The 24737-nt window shown below is 41.4% G+C and overlaps 1 protein-coding gene across 1 annotated transcript in view; it reads right to left on the reverse strand.

The window, feature by feature from the left end:
- Positions 1-278: 278 nt before the first annotated feature.
- The window catches only part of STXBP5L (syntaxin binding protein 5-like), a gene marked incomplete at its 5' end in the record, with an annotated part of 75967 nt that continues 51508 nt past the window's right edge, over positions 279-24737 (reverse strand). The window contains 7 exons of the mRNA XM_008939679.1: positions 279-705; positions 1767-1987; positions 2335-2446; positions 4472-4637; positions 5591-5951; positions 6894-7133; positions 22315-22485. Coding sequence (XP_008937927.1) covers positions 664-705; positions 1767-1987; positions 2335-2446; positions 4472-4637; positions 5591-5951; positions 6894-7133; positions 22315-22485 — 1313 coding nt within the window. The remainder of the gene's footprint in view (positions 706-1766; positions 1988-2334; positions 2447-4471; positions 4638-5590; positions 5952-6893; positions 7134-22314; positions 22486-24737) is intronic.

Consider the following 24737-nt stretch of genomic DNA (forward strand, 5'->3'; position numbering starts at 1 on the left):
AGAATTTTGAAGTTATTTATTCTTCTGGTAGGAGTTAAACAGCACTTAGTTCAGGCAAGGTTTTTGAAGGGAAATAAACAGCAGATAAGAAAATGCAGCTTAACTCATTTTTATGTTGAGAACGGTAGCAAACATGCTCAAAATGTACTGGCTTTTTGTAATGTTACTTTTAAAAAATAAAGATTTTTGCCATTTAATTTTTTTTTTTCTCAGAATATAAATAAATCCCATTTTTCTTCGGTCACAACATGCTTTCTTTTTCTTTTTTTTTTTTAGGATGTCAATTAGTCATGCAAAGTTTTATAAGTGCATTAACATTCGAGTTTGTACAGAATATTTTTAACCAGACACACTCCCCACAGTTCATACCTACAGCTTCTGAAAAACTACATGCCACAGTGATGGTTGAGTTCCTTTTGGAAAAAAAAAATTGGCTACTGCATGAGCCAGCTGTTGAAGTAAGACCCACACGATTCTAGCTTCTGTCTTACGGTCTGTAAACTTTCTCCTTGCTTCCCACTGTGATGAATCCAAGAATAGTAACAGGAAAACATCTTCTAGGAGAAAAAACTGTCTCTGGCCTGTGACTGGTAGATTTGGGAATGAGTGTTGCTTCCCTGAACAGTGTTCTTAATAAAGCCACAAGCAGCTTCTTTGAAAGTCTTAAAACTGGTACCACTTTTTGTCCTTGTATTTCAGCATCACCTACAGAAATCAGAAACAAAGAGATATAAACCACTGCTCTGTATGAGATACCACATGACCTAGACCTGTTAACTGTCATAAACATTAAGCAAAAAAGGAAGAGCAATGCGGTACTTTACTAACAGTGTCATCAGGTCTTGAGTCCACTAAGGCTTTGTATTTAATTTCATAATTGTTACATTAGGAAAAAAAAAAAATAGTTACCTGACCTGCTATTGCTCTTCATTAAAAGATTTTTCCTGAGGAGCTTTAACTACTGTTTTTTCTGCAAAAAGTACAAGGGTATGGGAATAACCAGGAACTTACTTTTTACTCCTGTAGAAAGAAGCTTCTCTATGAAGCATAGCAGATATGTACTGGTTACATAAACCTTTTTTTGCATTTCAGGGCACATTCTTTCTGCATATTTGTGCTTCACACTTACAAAAGTCAATAAAAATGTAAAGGTCTTGTTCAGAGATGTGCTGCATGTTAAATGAAAACCATACATTTTGGGAAGTATTCTTTAATGCTGTTTTATCTTTGAGGGAAATCACTTTAGTTGAGTCCCAGCCTTTACAGTGTTGTTTGGAAAAGGTTTCTGTTTCCAGCACTGCCTATTCTGAGCAAACCCTAATCTGTATAACAACAGTACCACAGTGCTGTACTACAAACTTTCTCTTCCCAGTAAGAACTGTAACTGTTCTATGTACACACCCACCTACCTGTTGTGCAGCACATCTATGCAGCAGGGCAGAATAAATGGCTTAAAAAAAAAAATCACAATGAATTGGTGAGCGAGGTGAGAGATGAGAAGTGCCATGTTCTAAATTCACAGGCTGACTATGGCTGCTGCTCGGCTGTGAGAACGTGAAAGGAAAGTGCGTGCAATGGAAGCTTATTCTTGGCATTCCTATTGTTTGGGAGCAGGAAAAACTGTGTGTCTCTTAACAGGAGCACACCTAACCCACCACGGCTGGGGGAAGGGGGAGAGCCACACTCGGCTTTCCCCGAGGGAAGCCAAGGCTCGGTGGCAGGGTTGGCACCTCCTAGTTCTGGGTGTGTGGAGCCAGGGCCCCTACCTCGTGTGCATGTTTGGAAAACGCCTCTGCGCTGGCCATCATGCTCGCAGTCCTTTCATCCAGCTCTCCCAGCTTCTGCCCTCTCTCGTCCAGGGCGATGCGCGCGCGGGTCAGGTCCCCGATCACGCCTCCCGCGGCCCCTCTCACTCCTTCGATCCCGCCGGATCCAGGGATGTGCTGAGCGAGGCTGCGAGAGGCCTTTCCCGCCGTGGCCTCACCAACTGCAGAGGAGAAATGGACAAGAGGCAGGAATGAGTTCCTGGCCGTGGCTCTGCCAGCCCCTCTTGTGATGCCGTGGGATGGGCAGATGGCACGTGGGGAACGCTCTTCTGCACCAGCACAGAGACAGTGCAGCTGTGACCCCACCCTCCCCAGACTCATTTTCTCAAAAGAAGCTGCCAAGGTGAAGGAACCTGGGGAAGGCAGTGGAGGGCCTTCCCCTTTCTTCAGTCTTTGTTTTTTCAAGGAAGAGCTAAAGCTTGTGTACCTCTCCTTTCCTAGATAACAAGGGCAGCTGATCCCATGAATTAATTTCTGAAAAAAAACCCCAACGCAATAAATTACTTACAAAGCTCCTCTCTGTCAAAAGCTTGTCCACTTCCTCCAAAGAGTCCTTTGAGAAAGCCTCTGTTTTGGGCTTCTGGCGTTTCCACAGGAGTAAACAAATCCCCAAGCATGTCCTAGTGAAGTCAGACAAAAGTCTATGTGAAAAATTAGTGAGGTGAGAGCAGTTCTAGGTGTTTTATCAACCAGTTCTGATGTTTGCTGTGATGAACAGTATTGAGTGCTTAACATTTGTGTTTCATAATGGGAGAATACTTGGGCTAACTAGGTTCACTCATGCTTTGGAAGGGACTTGGTTTGCCAGCGCCCCTGCGTGCCCCCGTTACCGTGCGCGTTGGCAGTGCCACCAGTGACGCTACACCCGCACCTCTGCTGAGGGCAAGGTCATGGTGCCAGCCAGACCTCAGAGCAGTCCACCCAAGGAAACCCCAGGCTCAGATTTATCTGCAGCAGTACTAGGAAGAGTGTAAAACTGATCAAGCTGGTGCAGTCCCAGTAGCGTTTGAAGCCAGCGGGGCTGGGTGCACTGGGAGCAGCTGGGGCCCTGCTGCTGAGCTCCGTGTTTGCTCACCCAGGGCTCCGCAGGCAGAGCCATCCAGCCGTGCTGCACGCAGCTCCTGGGAGCCCCAGTGCCAGGGCAGTGCTGGGACTCACACACTGCTCCTCCACCCTGCTCCCTGCTCTGCTCTCTGCTCTCTCTGCTCTGCTCTGGGGAGTTTGTTTACTGCAGCCCTTCCAGACAGTGTGGAGGCTCTCCAGCAGCCTGGCTTTGTTTTCCTAGGAAGCAGGTGATACTGGGTCATCTGCTTTGTGTACACATAAGAGGCCTGTGCCAGCTTTTATCTGTCCTCTCTGCATAAAAGCCATGCTTTAAGCAGCCACAGTCTGGCAGCACAGAGAAGCAAGGGCTGTGTTGCCCTCCGGTTGCTTGTCATATGATGCTATTACTGTTCATAAACCCTAAAAATCTAGCTTGTAACAGCCTCTCACTGTAGGTCCATACTCTAAGGTACATTGATCAAACCTTTTGATCATTTTAAAATCAGTTCCCTGCAAAGTAATTTCTTCTCTGATGCACAAAGGCTTGTGTGCAATGCTCACTCCTCACAGTTGCTTCTTCAGACTTGAGACAGACAGTGCTGTGATCTGAGTTGAGCTGCTCAGCACAAGTTATTCCCTAGGGCATAATCATTGCTGGCAGGACCATTTCTTCTATATTTCTATCCTAGTTCAGTGCTAATTATATAATCTAGAACTTATTCTTCCTCCCTTTTTCCTCTTTCATTACTCATATTTCTGCCTGTAACCCCTTCTCAATTCATGACATTTTAATTTGCTTTTTCATTGTAAAAAGAACAACAACCCAAATCTAGCATTGTAAAGACCTTTTGCTCAAAATAAATTATTTTAACTAGACAATATATAGTACTGTATTTTGGTGTACAATGGGAAGCAATTTTCTCATGTGGAAGAAGGGGAGTACCAATTATTGGCGTAAAAAATGGTAAATAAAAAAATACATCAAAACAAATTTTTTGATACTAACAATAATTGTCTCATGCTCTCATCTATCCACTGAAAGCTGCATGTATGAAGATATTTTTAGAGTTAAAAGGAAAAATGATAAAAATAGGGGAAGGAATTAATATTTTCAGTGAGCCAGTGGCTGTGTGGTTGGACACATGCTGGTACCGACTGCTGTAGCTGCTCTCCATTTGTAGCTTCCCTTTCTTTCCCTTCAGTCATTTTTAACAGTTGGTCTTTCATAGGGTAGGACTTTGAGAGAAGCAGGCTGTGAAGAGCCCCGTTTGGGCACAAATCTGCCTCTGCACAGAGCCAGCAGAGACTGAAACTGAGAGTGGGCAGGCTGTAGGCTGGGGCCAGCTGTTAGAGCACAGGAGCAAGGTGACAGTGAGATGGAAGAGTCCAACCAGCAACAGAGCTTCTGACCTCTCTGCTGCTTTGGCATCATTCAGGCAGGACAAACGGAGAAGGATGTGCCTGCCCTGCTCCCACAGCACAGCCTTCCCTTCAGACACGGAAATCTAGCAGCAAACACGTGGCAACTCACACCTGAGGAGCCGGGCCCCTGGCTCTCCCCCACAGGCACAAAGGCACCGAAGTAAAGGTTCGAACCCTACCTGCAGATTATCACACATCTCCTGGCTGTAGGTCAGGCGCTGGATCTCTGTGGGAGAGCTGAGATACAGAGCTTGCCCTTCGTTAGTGAAACAGAAGGTCCGCGCTATCCTCATGTCTGTCACAGGCAAATAGTTGAGGTCCAGCAGTGGGCGAAGGCTGGGCAAGCTGAGGAGAAGCAGGGACCTGGGTTAGTCACCAGCTGTCACACATGGTACACCTGCTCCGTGGCTGCATTTTAAACCAGCATTTAATATAACCCTTTTCATAAATGGAATATTCAAGTATAGCTCCAAGCTGGAAAATCCTGCCATAAACACGCTGCCTTCCCATCACACTTTGTTTCCTTGCATGGAGAAGTGTCAGCTGCCTGACCTCAATGACCCCTAGGTTTCTGCTACTGTCTGGATTTGGGATGTGCACGTGGCACACTATAGCTTGTGCCACATGGCTGGGCAGCCTGACAGGTAAGGCCTGCCCCAACTACCACGTGGGCATCTGAAGGACATGGCATGGCAGGGCACAACTTGCAGACAAAGGCTCCAGCATCACCTTTGCTGTCCTCCAGCTTCTCCTGGTTCACCATTTTGTATGGCGCTTTCCAAATTTAAATGGCCTGGTTGGGGAATGGGGGTGTGGCAAGCTCAGGCATGACTATGGGGCTACTGCACAGCCAGCCCACTGCTGGAGATGGAGAGGAAGGGAAACCAGGTGCTCTGAGTGGAAAATCTTCCAAAATGGCAAGAATGGGACGTGCTACCTCACACTGGATAAACAGTACCCTTCTATGCTTCAGTTTCTCTCTAGTCCTCTATGCCTGACTTACCATAACTGAGCAATATTATCAAGATTTATGACAGTTAAAAACCATCAGCCATCAATTGTCACGGGTTGGGGATTACTAGGAAATCAAGGAGTTTGCTTTGCTGTGCAGCTGCCTTAACTCCCCATGTGGAGACAGGCCAAGGAACAGGCATGGCAGCGGGCACGGCAGGGCATTAGCTGCACCCACCCGGGAGCAAATGCAGAGCATCAGGAGCTCTGGAGCAAACACAAGCGGAACGTGATGGCACCGTGCCACCTCTTCACGTATTTTGCCACAAGATTAGTTAGATAAGTACCTCAGTGTCATGATGTGCCCATTGGCACAAAAGCACGCCAGACAGACGCTGTTACAGAGGGTGACCACATCTGCTCGCAATAAAAAGGACGTTTCGGTGATGTTGTGGACATAAAGACATGTTTGGGAAGGCAATGAGAAGACTTTGGCTTGTTTTTCTGAACAAATGACTGCAAATTGATGATCACCCATATCCTGGGAGGAGGAAGGGGAATGCATGACAAGTTTCCTTTTTCTTGTTTTTTCACCGTCATCAGCACTGTGTGGGTCCCTCCATACTTCATATGGTGGATGTGTCAACGTCCCCATGCAGTCCAAGCACGCGAAGGTCAGCACGGCTCCCTTCAGGGTTAGAACTGTGCCTGAAAAATACAATTTCCTCTCAGTGGCATCACTATTAACCTGGTTGTCAGTAGTGTGAACGTGTGCAGCACACAGCTTTTGTAAACAGAGCAAACAGGTTAATCTAGGTAAGGTGGCAAGTCTTCCTTGCTCAGTTCTCCCTGAATGGAAAAGAAAGTGAACAAACAGGCTGTCAGTACTGACAAAGTCTCGTGCAGCCTATTTCAAATAATCCATCAAAAACATGCTATTGAAGATCATAAAGATAGGCTATTGTTACTTTCTACAAGTAGGGTATTTATTCCCCACCGATAAAATAGCTCGCCTTAGTCTGGTGACCTTCCAGCATTGCTTGTCTGAACAACCTGGGCGTAGGAAGCCTCTATTCCTGTGCTTTCCTTGATTTTTGTCATTATTTTGCTTTAAATGAACTAAGTGCATACCATTGCAGCTCGGACCTGACCTCTCTCAGCCCTCTGTTCTCTCTGCTACACCATCTGTCACCCACTCAGCCAAGGATCTCTCCTGGTACATCAACCTGCCAACATTTTTGTTTCCTCTCCTGAACTCCCTTCTGCTTCTTTGCAGCTTTCTGATAGTAAGATAGCCAAACTGTTTGCAGCATCCCAGATAGGATTGCATCAGAGCTGTACACAGGACAGTAATTTTAATTACACAGTATGAAGGAACTCTGATAATTTCCCTTTCCTCACAGGAAATATGTAACTTTGCCCATGACACAAGGTAATCTTCAGAAACAACACAACCTAAGTGATGCAGTTCATGAAGCTGCAGGTCTCTCATGGGCACTTTTATTTACCTGCATGCCCTCTGTGTAGTGAGTGACCAGTGCTTGGTACCCGTACTGAGAATTTTCAGTCCAAATGGGCATACCAAATCATGCAGTTATTCCCCTGTTGTATCCAGGCAAGCAATAAAGAGGGAGAGTGCTGCACTCTTACCACTTGGCGACACCATGACTGGCTCTGACTGCCGCAGGTCGTCACTGGCAGGCAGATTGAGGGAGAGGATTAAGACCATACCGAGGCCCGTTCCAACCCAGAGGCAGGGGGAGACAGCGGAGTCGTTCTTCCTGGCAAAGGACTCCATGAAGTACAAAGCAGTGATCGCCTCCTTCGAGTCCCTGTCGATGCTGGACACGCTGGAGCTGCGGGAGCGGCTGAAGGAGTTTTCCCTATTTTCTGCATAAATACAGACAAGCAAGCAGGCATAAGTTGGCAATTCTGAGAAGCACAAGCCTGCAGCAAATCCAAACTCTCTGTAGAGTACAGAAAATACAGAGTTTTTGTAACCTGAGCAAACATTCTGATACAAGCATGATACCAGCTTGCTGCCAGTGTATAAATAAGTGTGGAAAATGCTGTCAGACCTCATCAGTTAGATCTGCATTAGAAATAGCTGCTTATTATGGAGATTAGCATAGACTAATTAGAATTTACAACAGCCTTAGCTCAAAGGACTTGTTCTAAATAGCATGAAATAATTTTAGACCCATATGTTGCCAATGCATTTAAAATTAATCCATGTGTCTCCTTGCTGCAGCACATGAAGTGAGACACTGTTACTGACTCCAGAGCAGGTGCCCTTTGCCCCACGGTTGTTTCCATCCCTAGGACATTCTAGCATGGCATTCACAGCCATCGTTTATTGTCAAGCTATTAACAGCTGCTCGCTGGGGAAGGGACACCCATTGCTAAACTGATCCCAGCATCCAAAGCGCCTCAGGGTACATACCAACTCGGGCTTCCCAGGGGGTGCAGTGAGAAACCTGCTCTGTGCCCTTGGCAACAACCGCACAGTGAGCCAGCCCTGACTGGTTCTTCTTTCTGCCTAAACTTTAGCAGGCAACAGTGAGAGCCAGCCAGAGACAGAGCTGTCTTGTCCTCCCTGCAGATACAGAGATGGAGACACTCACTGAACGCCTCAGAGAAAAAATACCAACAAGCAGGGCCTTACTGCTGTAGGGCCAAGGATCTCTCCTTTGCTTTGCTGAGTGCCAGGCGAGAAGCACAAAGCTATGCAAGGGAGCTCCTGGCACTAGCAGGAGCTTTCTGTGGCAACATACTGGAGACCAAAGAGCACACAGGCTAAGAAGTTACTGAAGAGTAAAGGAGCCAGAGGGAAGACGAGAGTAGGGCTGGCTGCTAGCAGTCTAACAAAACAATTTGTGCCAGTGCTGCTGTCTACCAACCTATAGTCAAAAACAGGGCTAGATCATTGGAAACCTCACATGCTCTTCTGCAACAGTAGGAACTAAAGGACCAGGAGATTCTGGAGACATAGTTGACGCTTTTGGACTTTAGATAAAAAGCTCGCTTCTGCATCTATCATTACAAAGCAGACCTGTGCCTGGTATGGAATTATCCTTCTCATGGCTCCGAAGAGACAGCTGTTTCTTCAGCGCCAGTAGAAATCTAAGAAGAGGAATATTTTCTGCCATGGTTAAAGAACAAAAGTAGAAAAGAACTTTCTGATCCACTCCAACCTGTAAATGGGCTAGGCCTCATACTGTATACAGTATGGTTCCTGCTCTTCACTGGAAGAAGCAGTTCACTGGTGAACCTCTTCCTCAGACAACATGTTACAGCACTGTAATCCCCTACCCAAGTGACTCAATGTTAACTGCTGAAATTTTCCACCTCACAACGGCTACCTGTGAAAGACTGGAGAGAACTATGCCAAAGCACTACAGGAGTCACACCAAGAGTCACTACATATACTGCCTTAAAAGGTGTCACGCAGGGATGGGGTCAGAGTCTCCTGCTACTCTCACACTTGGGCCAGCTTCTGTTCTTTGAGGGCATCCATAACTTGTCAAACAGGAGCTTCACAGGATAGCTGTCCCTCGCACCACAGTACCACTCTCATGGAAGAGAAACTTACGGTTTACTTGGACTTCCAAGCACTGCCCTCATCCCATTTCCCCTTCATGTAGGCCCTGTGGTAGCTCTCTAGGAGTGACTCAGTGCTGCTAAATATATCTGCATAAAACTGGGATGCTTTATTCATGTGAAAACACAGCTTCTCATACCTTGAGAATTAGTGTCTCACATAACCCCAAAGCACTTTGCACTTCTCCTGCAGTGGACTGGTTGGCCCAGCTCCTTCCTAAGCACAGTGACAGCTGTCAAGTAAAGAAGGGGAAAACAGCAATTCCAAGGCAGAGGTCATCAGGGCTCCACACACATATATATTTTTTTCCCCAAAGGGTAACTAATTTTAAAATATGTTATGATGTAATTAATTTTCTCTTTAACAGAGAATTATTAATATCACAGTCACATAAAATTCAAATATGCTAAACTGAGAAAGATGTTTGAAAGGACAAATGCAGTTAAGTGTAGGCGACATACACGGAACTTAAAATATATGATGTGGCATTTGCATGTGTCATCAAGCTTTCTCCCTCCCTAAATTAACAAGAAATGTTCCTCTCTTCTGTGCAGTACAGATAACTAATACATCTTTGCAGAACTGACACTAACAGATATAAGATTTAGGACACTTTTGGGAACATACTGTGCGATTTTCTATTAAATACACTACTCAAACTGAAATTCTAAGACCAGCATGACACATGTCAAACTTTGACATCATTAAACATACCTGGATGGCAGACCAAAGCCTAGGAAAGTGTGCAATCACTACGTGACTTGGCTGGCTCTAAAGCAAGGCAGAAATCTCTCTTCCTAGATTTCAGGATAAAATTTAGTTTAGGCCTATTCCCCAGGACTGCTTTCTCAAAGAGATTTACCTCAAATTCTGTATTTAGAAACCACTCCATTATATCCTAGAAAAACATAAAAGCACTTTCCCTGGGAAATCTTAAAAGCAAAAGCATTATTATCTGCAGTCAGAGTATTTAAAAAAGCTGCAGTCCATAGGTTAAGACCAGAGAGTGCAAACACCACGACTCTCCTAACAGTCCTGCTTTCTTCAAAATGTCTTCATTCAGCCCTGTCCTGTGCATGGTTTGTGCTAGTGAGATGCAGATGGAAACTCAGGAACCAACTTCCTTCGTAACACTGGACTGACTGTTGAATTCCAGCTACGAGCAGCAGCATACAAATAGAAGGGTTCTGATTTAAAAGCAACTGCAAAACCTCTAACTTGCTACCCACCTCACTGAGAGAAACACCCAGGACACTTCAACTGACATGTTAGGATAAAAATGAAGCTGGTGCTTTTGAGTCTTACCTTTGTTCATCCATGTGTGAGCAGCACAGTGATGCTCGACGAGTGAGAATGTGCTGAGCCCATGTAACTGCTGAGGCTTTGCCTGTCTGGAAATGTCATCCACTGACTGCCACAAATGGCACGCATTGCAAAAGGACAAGAACTATGGAGCCAAAAGTCATTGTGAGACTGATACAGAAGCAGCCCTGAGCAGTTTTTGTCCTAGCTCTTCCCTTGCATGACAGAGCTGTCCCACAGCACTGCACTGGTGTCTAGGAGAAGATTTAATTTAGGGTTTGGGGGTTTTCTGGGAGTTTAAGAGATTGTTTTGATAAATGACTCCATGTGTTTCAACTGTCACCTTTACAGATCAGAGATTGCAGAGATTACTTTTCTTAACTTCCTTTTGCTTAGTGGAAGTAAGACAGGAATTTCCTTACTTTCCCATGGAAATAAAAAAAAGCCAATAAGGAGGGAGGATATTAATTAAAATAGGTATGCCATCTTCAGGGGGAGTGCTCTGACTTCTCTGTTCTCAGCTGCAGCTTTGTAAGGGGAACACATCCTCATCTATCATCTCTTCCAGGAAATAATTGTTATTGTGATTATTCTAAAATAACACAGCTAGCACTAACAAAGAATCATAAAATGATTTTCTTCTTGAGGTCATGAATCATGAAAGTAAAAGTATCACTTGTTGTGAGGAATGAAAAATAAAGAAACCAAACTACCAGCACAAAGATCAACATTTTCACTGCAAATGTTTACATTCATTACTGAAGAGATTTCAATTGACTATTAGTGTCTTGGATGCTATTTATAGGTCCTTTCCTGGTTTTAACATACTGAGTAATTGATCTGCTTTTAAAACATATGCAAAAATCGGCCCTTTATGGAAACTGATATATTCTGGAAACAAAGATAAGTGGTTTATATTCCCCACACTTTGAGATTTCTAAAAGTTTTAATCCCAAATATCAGACCTAACAGAACCTAATGTAACTGTTAAAACATGTGCCAGCTTAAGGATCATCTTTAAACTTTAAGAAAAGTCTGTTACTTTTAAAATTATGTGGCCAGGAAAGCATGCAAAGCTCTGAATGTCAGTGTGAGCATACAGTAAAGGAATTATACTTCAGACATGGATTTGCACACAGCAAGACACAGAGATGGAACCATAGGACGGATGGCAATACTTCAGCAACACAGAGGAGAAAGGGGCAGGAAGTAATGCTGCAGGGCTTTCACACATTTAAGAACACTGCACGTTTACTTGGCTAAAAACACCATTGAAGACATTCTAATAGCACCACTCTAAAGCTGCATTCCACATAAAGCAATTCACTAGAAAGAAGCAGAAATTGTCTTAAGCACGAACAATGCAATAACAATCTGGAATTTCGCTGCGAATTATTTCCTACCGGATCAACTCAAATAAGTTCTCCTAAAGCTATGTGGCAAAGCCTGTGAATATCCTGCCTGTAGAGCATCCAAACTGGGGTAGCTACCTCTGCTCTCATACGGAGCTCACAGCTGGGGGCTGCTTCCCCCTCTCTGGCCAAAGTTCTGAAATACATTGCCCTGAAGTCACTACAGTTACAGCAGTGTGACCTGAACGGCTTCATGGTATCATGCTGACACGAGACTGATGTAAATGATGGCAAATAAAGATCTGAAGGAGGAGATAGATTCAAGTCACCAGACTTGGATCTTTATTTTAATATTTCCAGAATACTGTAAAGATCAGGCTTAGGTTTCAGTTCAGCACATTTTAAAAACAAGGGAACTGTTAGGGCAGAACTATTGTTCATATTGAAAATGAAGTAGAAATAGGCATTTTTATAGAAAGATAAAAATGTGAGAGATCTCTACAGTAAACAGTCTATCAAACTTCCACATTCAGTTGTATGAATCACTTCTCTTGACTTACACAAGCAAATGTCTTCACATTCAGATCACCAAGAGCTCAGTTCGGATATAGGTGATAAGTTTGGACATATGTTTTTTAATCAAAGACATCACAGTTCTCTAGAACTTAAATCCCAACATAAAATACCCGTTCTGCTGAAGTGTTTTTTGTAACATTGGTGGCTTGGGATAGAATAGTATGTTGTATAACTTTCATACGTGGAAGTACACAAGAATAAGGTAGATACAAAAGACATAGAAGAAAAACCTCAGGTTCATTCAATGACAAACTAAAAATAGTTAATGCTATAATGAAGCAAGTGAAAGCATTTCAAAGGACTCTTTTTCCCCCCTCTGATAGATCCTCTGCTTGTATAACGAAAGTTTAGTTAGAAAAGCTCTGCTTTAAAAAAAAGCCATTTAGGAACAGCTATTATCCTATAACTTGAACAATCTCAGAATATTCCTATACTCTTCTCTAGTTCTCTATACAGAGCAGCCCACCATCTATTCCATTCTGCCACAGAACTACCAGGAACCACCAAATGGTGTGTTCTACTTCCAAAAGTGTTTCAAACTTTATTTCAGATGTAGAAAAACAGTTTATGTTGACCTGAAGAGATTTCTAGAAAGCAGAAAAATGCTAAATTTGAGCATGCAGTGCAAAACGCACCCTCCAAATTCAACACGGATGGAGTACAGTGTGAATTTAGCTTAATTTGGAATTAAATAATCATTTAAACTAAAACTGACCTGACATTCAGTGAATGTAAAAAGAACAAAAATTTTATTTAGGTGTTTTTTTTTTTTTTTTTTCCGTGTTTTTTTTTTAAAAAACAAGGCGAATTTGCAGATTCTCGTAAGAAAACAAGGGGATACTAACATCCTAGTAGAACCTGACAGAAAATGTACTCCAAGGAAAAACCAAACATGAACTCTACCCAGCCCAACAGAGTTGGAATTTAGGCACCAGCAGCTCAAATGCATCCATGGAAAGCTCTTCTCCATTTCTTACCAGGCCTTTCTTGGCCATTAGACATGCTCTTTCACAAGGCACCTCAGTCTTTAGGCCCTCCCCACACTTTTTTCCAGGGACACAGGGCATTGCAAGCTCTTGTGTGACCAGATTTAGGCAGACACATACTTAAACCTCTGATGGAAACCAGTGGTTAGATCCAACAAAGATTGTGATTCTGTCTAAATGATGACAGCTCCACTGGCTTTTTGCAGTCCAGTGACTGTAGCACTTAGCAGAAAACTGGAGGCTGTAAACTGTAGGCACAGGTCAGTCTAAGAGGACCAGCTCCATCTATTCATGCTTTCTGCATCTGGGGCCACATGCTGTAATGAGGACCAGCATTCTTCATCCCTCCCTGGGAAGCTGAGGCCTTGATGGCTATGATGCACATTTGAGAGGCTTACCCTAAGTTTTCTGGCCGTTCTGGTCCTATTTTTTATTTCCTCTGGGCCTAATATAAAATATGAACATGTTCTGGGGAACCTGAACACCATTGATAGGGTTGAGAAACTGGGCTCCCTCTTGTCAGAACAACCTACTTTTTCTGCATGTCCTGTAGCAAGTGGCATGCCCCAGCTATTGGGTTAGGGCATCCACTTGCTGAAGCACACTCTCTCAGACTGCACCCTAAAGGGGTGGATTGAAGTACATGGGCTGAATTATCCCCTTACTCCCACGACCATTGGCCATTATTTTGGATGTGCCTGTGCCACAGGCAGACCAGGCTTTGCCCCTTGCTCACCTTAAGTGTTATCTGTATCTCCTTTCTAAGACGAAGCAGAAGAAGAAACGGCTTTTATTTTACCTACAGTAGAAAACAACTACACACATTCTCATCTCCACCATAACTGGAACTTAACTCTGTGCCTGTGTCACTTTTGGAAACAATTATATTCCCTCAAGAATAATCTATGGATTTTATAGGTCAGTGTTCAAACTGAATACTTTGAAAACCTTACAGAAGATGCTGAATATTCTTCTTTGGAATACTTGCTTTTTTGGTGCCATGAAGAATTTGCTGCTCAGAAATCTGAGTTTGTGGTGCCCTAGTTCCAACTTTCTAATAACTTCTTTTTTATTTGAATAAAGCTTTCTGCAGTAAGGAGCAGAGTATCTAGATATAGAACACATCCTCTATGCAATAGTTTTACCTGCTTCTTTGCACAGACAAGAAATGTGATGACAAACTAAGCAGTTAGTGGAGACTGTGACTTACCATAGTGTTTCTGAGTTATTTCCTACTATATTAGTCTTACTTTTACCAGTTACAATAACATAAAGTATCTTCAAATGCTAACAAAATTATAATTATTTACAAGTACAACCAAACCCATAATCCTCTCACTGAAAAATAAATTAAAAAAATTCAAGCCAAGGGCATCTCCATCTGCTATGAAAGCCTAGCTGCCAAAGCCATGGCATTTACGGGCCACACAAATTGTGGCCCCACGACCACTGTAACATGCCCAGAGGATCAGTAGGTGTCAGTCTGGCCAGCTGCTTTGTCAAGAAAGTTTACCAGAAGTCCTCCACTCTTGCTGTACGGAGAGGCATGGCAAAGGGAATGCAGTGGAGAGCATGAGCTGTGTGTCTGAAAACCTGCCAGAGATGCACTAGTCTCCTCAGAGAATCCATTTCTGTGGTTAAAAACCCTGGTGATCAAAAGGAGTCCCCTACCGTCTCCCTGAAGTCGTGGTTTATGTCCATTATATCCTGTCCTTTTCTCAGCAGATGTGGACACCAGATTACTCCCTCCCTCTCTGCAGAGATGCCATGCATTTGAATAACCCTGTACTTTTCTGTCAATATGTTATCTAGATCGAGCATTTTATTTTGATCTTCCCTTGGGGGCCTAGGAACCACCACTTTTGAAAACTGCCGTGGTCATCTTCTAGGCCATCATCACTTAGTTCACACCCACATGTGGGCTTTAGGCCCAACAGGCCCAAGAAAAAAGAAGCCAATGATAAAAACAGAAATCTCCCTCTTCTTCCCCCACCTTACCACGTGGGAAGGAAACCTAAAGGTCACATACACTCATCCAGTCCAAAGAAATCCAATGTGCTATGCATACAGCACTGCTGCAGACAGCACAGTGCAGCCCTAGCTGAGAAGAAAAAAACTGATACAAATTGTATAGAAGTTACGTGGGAAATACTGCAATACACAGCACAACATCAGCTGAGCCTGGTTCTTCAGGCTGCAGACTTTTTGTAAGACAACCACTCTGTATCATATTTCCAAGACCCTGACCACAGCATACTGGATTTACAAGAGCAAATCTCAGTCCTTCTCTGTGGCTTCACACGCATATTTAAAGGTTGATCCACTGATTAAGGTACAGATTGATCCTAAGACTTTGGAGACCTTGTAATAGAAACAACAGACCAAAGTAACAGGCTGACCCCCACACAGAGAAATCTATTTTAAAATTTGCTGAATCTAAAACCCAAACAAAAAGTCTCAAAAAACCTCAGCATTCTAGAACCCCAAGACATAAACCAAATTCACACAGAAAAAAATACCTGGAAGCCTCTGCCAGGCTCTCTACAAAGCTTCTTATGGTGATCCTCACAAGTACTTTTGAATAATAAAAGTTTAAAGCATATAGTATATACCAAATACTACCCATTTCCAGATACAGTGAAGAAGTTCTTCACTGTGAGGGTGGAAGGGCACTGGAATAGGGTGCCCAGAGAGGCTGTGGATGCTCCATCACTGGAAGTGTTCATGGCCAGGTTGGGTGGGGCTTTCAGAAAGTTGGTTGAGTGAAAAGTGATCCCGCCCACAGCAGGGTGGGTGGAACTTTGTGATCTTTAAGGTCCCTTCTGATCTATTCTATGATTTTAAACAAGGTGGACAAATTCACACAAGAGACAAAACAACATATCCCCCGAACAGTTTTAGTTATTCTATATGCAGATACGAAAGAAAAACTTCAGGTACAGAAGGACACTGGATCTATTAAAATGGAAAGTGTATTGCACTTGCCACAGAATTTTTGATAAGGTTATTGAAGTGAATGACTAAATATTCTTGAATGGTATGCTTTGTCAGCTCACAGTGACATTTCAATTCAAGTGCTCTGTATCAAATTCTAGCTACATATAATCAAAAGAGTTAATCCAAAAACTCAGGTATATGCTGAAATTGAATTAATTTAAAAAACTAAAGCAAATGCAAAGACTCTGCTCTTAGCATTCCTTGGCAATTACAATGCACAGCATTAGCATCCTTGTTAGAATTTCTTCTGCAGAGACACTTTTGTAGCACTAAAATCTAAGTTGTCTTTCTAGTCAAGGGTGATTAAGCTGGAGTAGTGAAAAACTACAACATGGGAAAAAAATAATAAAAAACAAAGGTAGTTTTCTATTACTGCTTGTGGGAGAAAATGGATTTTCAAGCACAACATTTCAAAGGAAAAAAAATCCATTCTGCCTTTACTTTCTTCCCCAGATGTATGATGCTATCACATATGGACATACTTATACAGAATGCTCCAGTTTCTGTGTGAATGCAGGCAAGGAGGAAAAAACTGGCAGAATCTGCAAGCACATGGTTTGATGGCAAGTAGCAAGCCATGGCAGAGAGAATCTTCTGGAGAATGAAAACTGGCTTAAAAAAGCAGAATGTTTGAAAAAAGCAGTAACCAAGTGACGTCAAATCCAAAAGATTTCTTGGAGTTAGTTATAATTTATTAAAGCAAAGAGAACTGCGTAGCAGCAAATACATCTGTGCACACAGAGCCATATACCCACCAGCTATATAAGTAGTACCACACTGAGTTCCCTCCCACAATTTTATTTTTATTCTTTAATGTCACTGTTTTCTTTAATCTAAAATTACAATTTAACATTTGAGTGAATAGAGGTTCTGTTTTCTTCTGCAGAAAAAGAGCCCATGATTCGGACACATGCATCTACAGTCAAATTCTCGATCAAGCTGGGATGGATCTCTGCTGGTATAGATGGAAAGGGGGATTTAATGGGTTTAACAACTATGAAGTATTAGCTCTTAGGCTGAGATGGACTGCTTTGGATATGTGCTACAGGACAGAAGGCATGCCAGGTAGGGGTACACATTTGGCTCAAAGAAGCTAAACAAAAGGTCAATATAATCCCTGTTTCAATGCTTCTGAGAGGACACCCACAGACAAAATAGGGTGCTAGCTGGAGCCCAGACCTGGAACAAACAGACGTGATCAGTGCAAATGGCCACAGCCTGCACAAAAATCCACTAAGCCTGGAGACAGAACACATTCCCTTTCTACAGAATGCTATCATGGGACAGAATCTCTGTAAGGATTTTCTTGACCAAGAATAATTTGCATTCTTGTGTATTTTAATTGCTCTTGATATTTAAAAGCACAATGCTAATTTGATAATAAAAAGAAGTAGCTTATACTCTGTACAAGAAAGCCTTATCAAAGGAATATAATTGCTTATTCCTAAACTATCAAAGACTTCTGGTCAAAAAGGACTAGGAGAAGTTTAGAATTTAGAAGTTAAGCAGTGGAATTTCCTATATATGTGGTTTTGTTTACAATGCAAATAAATTCTTGTGTATTATTGCAAGGAAGAAAACTTAATCAAAAGTGCGTGAAAACAAGATTGTTTGGAAGCAACAATATGTTATTACTGACTCATGCAGTTCCAGTTTCTTGCCAAAATTAGAAATACAATATTGAGCAACTACAGAATTTATCAGTATAGCTGTGAGAATACTGCATTTTGGAAGCCAGAAGATACTAGAGGACAACAAGTAACATTTTAAATAGCATAAATTGTATTTGAGAAGTATTATATTAAATGTCTGGAAATTATTGACAAAAATATAACCGTAACAAGCTATTTGATTTAGATACCAGTGTTTTTGGGGACATGCCCTCCCAGACTTAAAAGGAAATAGCAGTAATCTTTAGCGTGGAATAAATCTAAAGTTTAAAATACTTCAGAGCTTTTCAAGTTTTTCCACGTTAGATGTGGCTACTGGAAAAGATAGAGGTTTAAGCAGCAACAGTATCCATGCACATATAGAGACCACTTGCCTGCTACTATTATTTGGCTTTTGAATTATTCTTTTGTGAGTGTGGAAGAAATATCAGCACTTCATGAAACTGAACAGTCTGCAATATTTTGACCAGCAGAATACAAGACACAATCTCCCCAAACTCCTTCCATTTTCTTCCTATGATTCATCCTTGCAAAGCCGTTCTTAAAAAATGCTTTTCTATATCAGGAATCCTGCACGTGTAAAGAGGTAAGAGTCAGCAAAATCTTGACAATCAGCTAATAGGAATGAAGTTAGAAGAATTTATTGTGTGAAAGTTGCTTGAAAATACACTTGATGAAAATGCTGGAAATTCAGTGCCTATCGTACCAGATGATCAGATATTTAAATAAGTAGATTTTGAAATCCAATGTGACTGGAGAAGACTGATTTGTTATTCTAATAGATATCTTGTGATTAGACACCAAAATGTAAATTTTTTTTAATCAATTCATTTAGAAGAGGTTGTAAAGAGCAGGAAGTGGAAGCATTATTAAAAAGTCTCCAAATGTTATCAATGCTTGAGACAGGCTTAAGAAAAGGTAAGAACCATCTACCCACACACAAAGGCTTTTTTTTTTTTTTTAATGTATAAAAAGTGCTTAACACTACTGAGATAGCAATCGCTAAGCAAAATTCTACTCACATAGAATAATAAAATCCAATCCTACAAAACACTAACCTGAAATACTACTTCTCTAGCAAGGACATAAAATATGTATCTCGATTCACCACATGAGAACATAAAAAAAAATCATTTCTTGTCAATACATCTATTATTTATTGCAGCATATACTCCTAAGTAGCCAATAAGTTCTCAGCGCAGAGGAGATTTTTTCATTTTATTTTGGAACAGCCCAACTAGGTTTTGATTAAAGTCAATTGCACATTTTGGAGAGAATGCTTATTCTCAGTATATTTTTTCTCAAGACTTTTAATTTCTCATCTTCCTTCTCCTTCACTCTCCTCCTTACCCCCAGCCCAAGAATCTTTTAATACCCCCTTCCACCATATTATTTAGCATAAAAGCCTTCAGAAATAAATCAAACCACTTGCCAAAACAATATGTCTAGAAATTCAAGATGCGTGAAGAACAGTGGAATGTCAGTCATTCCAGACAGATCCGTTGGTAGAGCTAGAAGTCAAAACATTAACACCACAGGCATCTAAAGGAAGGTTTAGACAAGTTGGACAGATGGCTTTGTTTTAATGAGAGAATATAAATAATCAGAAAATTATTTTAGTCTATAGGCCTGCTGAAAGGTGACTTGTACACAAACCTACACACTCAAGGACAAAGCCAAACCGTGCTCCATCATATTACATGTTAATATAAATTACTCCAAAAGCTGTCTGGCTCTGTCTTGAAACAGTCATTTCACTGACCTTATTGAGAATTATAATACCATTTAAGTTACACCACTGATAAGTTCATAAAGGGTTAGTTTTTTTTTTTTTTAAAAATCACTTACTTTAATTTACTCTGTGTCCCTGAAAAGAACTTAGACAACTATCTCTAGAAAGTTTTATACGTTAATATTAAACTTGATAAGTATTCTAATTAGTGATGAAGAACAGAAAGTGAATCCTTCATGATGTGACTATGCAGAAAGTGTCATGCCATCAAAAGTATAACTGTATTACTAAATGTTTTGTACACAAGGGTCAGTGGGACCTTAGGGAGTTGTAGGTTCTGCCTGTCAGTTATTCCACTCCCTCTGGGAGAATGGGAGGAAAAAAGAAAAGCAGCAGCATAAAAGAATTAGTTAGTACTGTGGCCTGGTTGTGTACGAGTAGTGCTGATATTGCAGCAGTATCTGCATACAAGAATTGCAGAAGAGTTTGGAACTACATAGGATGAAGAAAGACACGCAGCAGTAGAAACTACTGAGGCAGTAATACACTTTCCATCAGAAGCTATTATATGCCAGTGGTACTGACCATATTTGCGTGGTGCATAAAGCAAGGTAGATGAAAGGGTTATGTTATGTTCATCATCAATAATGGATGTGGAGGGAAAAAATGGTGATTATGCAGGTGAAAACTCCCTAGGACTTTATAAACACCTGACAGCTCTGTAAATCTGCTTTAGTACAATGTTCACACAGGAGCTATTAATTAATCCGAGTTAAAATTGAAATTTATAGTAGGCTTAGTATTTAAATGGGATTACTTATTATAACTAATTGCTGAGGATTACACTTTGTCGTATGTTATATGAAGCCTACAACGCAGTGTTGAGCCCATGAATTAATCTTTGAAGAGTCCACGATACTGTAACATTATTCTAAAGGATTGACGGTTGGATGGTCACTGAAGGAAGAGCAGTCAGTTGAAGTGTCACTGCTCGCTGTGTCTCTGACCCTGTTCCTCTGCAGAAGGTCAGTACTTGTCTAGTAAAGTCAGAAGAATAGATCACACAGGCAATTCACATTTGCTTCAGTGAAAAGGGAGTTGGAACCCAATACAGAAAGCAGTTTAAGCTAAGTGTTTCTGTATTTAAGCAGAAACAAACAGCTCAAAGTACCTGTCTTCCACCAGTATCCGTTTTGGTGTCTGGTCTCTGGCAATGGGAGATGACTTCTCCCAGAGACCTAATGGCACATCTGGAAGATGGCAACACACCTTCAGTGAGCACAGCCATTGTGCAGAGAGCTTCTGACCATGCTTGTTCTCTGTCCCCTGAATCAATGCATGTAAATGCTGTTCCTAAATCAAATGGAAGGAGCTGCTAGAGGACACTGCAACAGAATGGAGGATATCAGCTCCATTCCAGGCAAGAACATAATTGTGAAACCCTCTGTGCCAAATTATGATGTTTTCTTACAGGGTTCCACATATAGTATAGGTAGTCAGAAGGGCCAAAAAAGCATTTGATATTCTATGTCATTGCAAAGAAAAAAAAGAACCAAAGATTCTATCAATTTGCCACTAGTAACAAAGGTGTTAGCAATATTTTGCATTTAAAATTACAAAACTAGATGCTGTGAGTGATCCCTTTGCTCTGTCTCTATTAAAAATTAGCAAAATTAGGGACTACTGGTTCCCATCGTAAAGAACTTTGGGCAGGTCAGGGTACCAGTGCTCCTTGCAGGACAGAGGGCTAGGGTCAGGGTGTTGTCAATTGCCTATCACGGACAGCATCACAGCCACGCTGCAGCCCAGACAACAGAGACTATTGGATGGCTGTTATCTCTTAGACCCTTAGGAAATCATTATCCAACTTTATTAAAATTAAAATTTAAAAAGACTTAATTGTTTAAATTAAGTATATAGAATTAAAATATTACATTCTATAATTATTTTGTTTAAATGTTATTAAATTTTTGCCTATTGCTAAAATTGAATACAGTCTACGCTACAATCCTACATCATTTTTTTTTGATGCTATTGCTTTTCAGTTATTGATAGACTGAACCTTTTCTGCACAGACAATGGATTGGTCTTGCAAGAGTGTGGGGGAGCTGAAAGAATGGGAGACCAGGGTCAAGAACACCAACAGCAGAGTGGGAATACTATCAACACTGAAGAAAAACACATCAGTTGAATGCGTCCGCTTGTATGGTCTGCAGTGAAATAGCTGGCACTGCTGAAATGATAATGGCCTTATTCCAAGTTTTAAGCACAATGCATTGCCATGAGCAGTCTATTTTGTACCTCTGTTTCACCGAGACTCTGCGCTCAGGTAGGTCAAGATTTAAAGACTTTTTTCAGGCATTAAAGCAAGAAACTTAATATAAATACAATACAATTTAACCCTAAACGGTGGCCAGGGACTGTGGAATTTTATAGTCTTCAGTACTAATAAGTAAATAAATATGTGCAAGGCTTGAACTCACATTCTAAACATATCTCACTCATTTTCAGGCTTGATAAGTAGAGACAATGAGAGTTTAGGATGCTAGTATTGCTTTCTGTCACAGTAAGTGTGCCTAAGCTGCTGTGACTGAACAAAGCACCTAGTCCATGCAGGGCAGGGGATGGCTGTGGGAGTTTGGTGAGGTTTAGCATAAGGCATCCCTAGGCAGCACCCAGCTCTGGAGTAGGCTTGTTATTAGCAACTCTAACACAGTGTGGTTGTTCATCCTAAACGGTCAGATGAAGACAGCAGTTCAGGGCAGTGACTAGGACAAGAAGCATGCTGAACTTATTTGCTTTCACACCTGGTGAGAAATCCACAAATACCTAGCAAAATAGTCATTGCCACCCACCTTCTGTGGTGACTGGGAGAGAAATCTCCATGCAGGCTGCAGACTGGGCTTTTCTGAAGGGGGGCCTCCCAGGCCCTCGCCGGTTTGCTTTTGAGACGTCTGCACTGGAAAGTCGTTTTCCTGAGCTGCAGCTCTGGGATGTTGGGCTTGTACAGTGACCATTCACGTGATCTGGAAAGCGAATGCAAGAAGCACTAGGTAAAGTGCAAGCTTCCAAAATTCAGAATGGAGGAGAGATGTATGTTCTGATATTTGAGAATGGGTTAAATCAAATCTTCTGAGAATACTTATTTGTTTTATCAACCCAGCATGTACATGGAAGAATAACTCATTATCTTTAAGGCGTACTTCAAAGGTCATAGCACTGGTACATGTTGTTACAGCTGCAGATCCCACAGCATTTGTGGACCTATGTGCACAGGCAATTTATCAAGATACTGCTGGTAACTGTCATCCCTGGTGTCATGTCTCCTAACAGTCATCAAATAAATTAAAACACTATCTTTCCTTTTCAGTCTCATAAAGAACTGTAATTTACTACAGGATAGAAAAATGTGTAGATGTGGCACTGGGACACGGTTTAGTGGTCATGGTGGTGTTGGGTGATGGTTGGACTTGACAATCTTGGAAGTCTTTTCCAACCTTAGTGCCTCTATGGTCTTCCCTACCTAACGCAAAGCTGCAAGAAATAGGCATCTACGTTTGAGATAATTACAAAACCAGCCCTAATATTTCTAAGTATTTTATTCTTTATATACCACATAGATTTATTTTATTGCTAAGGAAACTGACTGGCTGAACAATTGATTTTTCTGCTACAGACATGAGGCTGTCCTTGGACTCATGCTAGATGCCACGGTCAATCAGCACAGCACATGCTGCTGTTTGATGGGGTGAGAAAAAATATGGTTGCTTTAAATTCTGCCTACATTCACAGGTATAGTTTAATTGTTTTTTGTCAGCAGGTAATTCCTACTTACCAATTTAAGTAAACAGCAGGTAATAAGCATAAAAAAATTCAGACTTATAGAAGTACACTGAATATTCTATTCAAAACTCTGGAAGCTCATTACTATAGGTATAGACAAGCTTGGAGTTTCTGCCTTCATTTTGAATGTGAGGTTATGTATATCTGAGAATCAGATTAGTCTTCAAGATTCTGTACATAATTATTATATTCAGTTAACTGTCTTTGATTAGTACTGTATCCAAGGAAAAGATTAATGTTAATATACTAAGATAAATTTATTTCTTGGTTACTATGCCATGATAGCTGCACTGTACATGACCACAAGCTATTTCTATACTCAGATGATAAAACAGATTCTATACTGAATACAGCATATAGTATGCTATTATGTGTATTCTTCCAATATGTAAGTCATGTTCTTTCCATGTGAAAGCAGTTCAGCCTTAATGAACAAAATTGGAAAGAATTGTTCAGACTTACAGTTTAGAAAGCAATTTAGTATCTCTACTGCGTAATGAGATGGCTCTGCAGGAGACACAACTGTCATTCTTATTTCTTAATATGTGGCTATTAACTGAGTTAACAGCAGATGTAAAACTGATGTGGATGATTCATTCAACTTTACAGTTACAGAATTTTCCAAAATATACTGGAAATATTCTTATATTTCAGTAGAAAGTCCTTTGAGATCAGGGGCTTTGTTCAAGGGCACGGGCTGACTGCTCAACCTCAGCAACAGACACATCCTCATCCAGCTGCTTCCTTTCTTCAAAATTCAGTTTGTGTGAAGGAGTTTCAGCATGATATCTAATTATCTCCAAGGGGATCCTAGGAAGTGGTGAGGAACATAACAGAGTAAAAAAAGAATCATATTCTACAGAAACAGCAACAACATTTGTGAGTCCCTTTCCCTGAACACTGCACAGAGTGGGCACAATTTATCTACAACACTATTCCCTATACCAAATTTTAAGATAAATGCTACTATGTTTTCCTTCTTATGCTTGCTTCTCTCAGTAACCTTCAAAGCCTCAAGTTAAACAAAAGCAATTAGTAGGAGCTGGGCACTTAAAGCCCTTTAGTTGTTTTGCCAATGCCTTTCCAAATAAGCAGAGAGAGTTCCTGTGTAGAAGAAAAATCAGGCCTCATCCTAGAAACTGCAGGGATACCTCTTCAAGTTACTGAAGTTAGTGAAATGTTAGGGAGTGCTGCAGCAATGGGCCTTTTCTCCTGTTTGTGGATAGTGAACTAAACAGCCAAGGCTCCATTTGTAGCTATTCTGTTCATTAATCTCAAAATGTAAGGCTCATGCAAGCCTTTGGAAGTAATCATAGTAGATTACCTCATGCTACAATACACTAGACTATTTTATACTAATTTTAACTCAACAGATTTTATAAAGCAGCTAGTAACACATTGTATCTAAGATGCATTGAAAATATAAAAGAGCGGT

This window comes from Merops nubicus, unplaced genomic scaffold (assembly GCF_000691845.1).
Source record: "Merops nubicus isolate BGI_N331 unplaced genomic scaffold, ASM69184v1 scaffold20304, whole genome shotgun sequence".
Taxonomy (NCBI): Eukaryota; Metazoa; Chordata; class Aves; order Coraciiformes; family Meropidae; genus Merops; species Merops nubicus.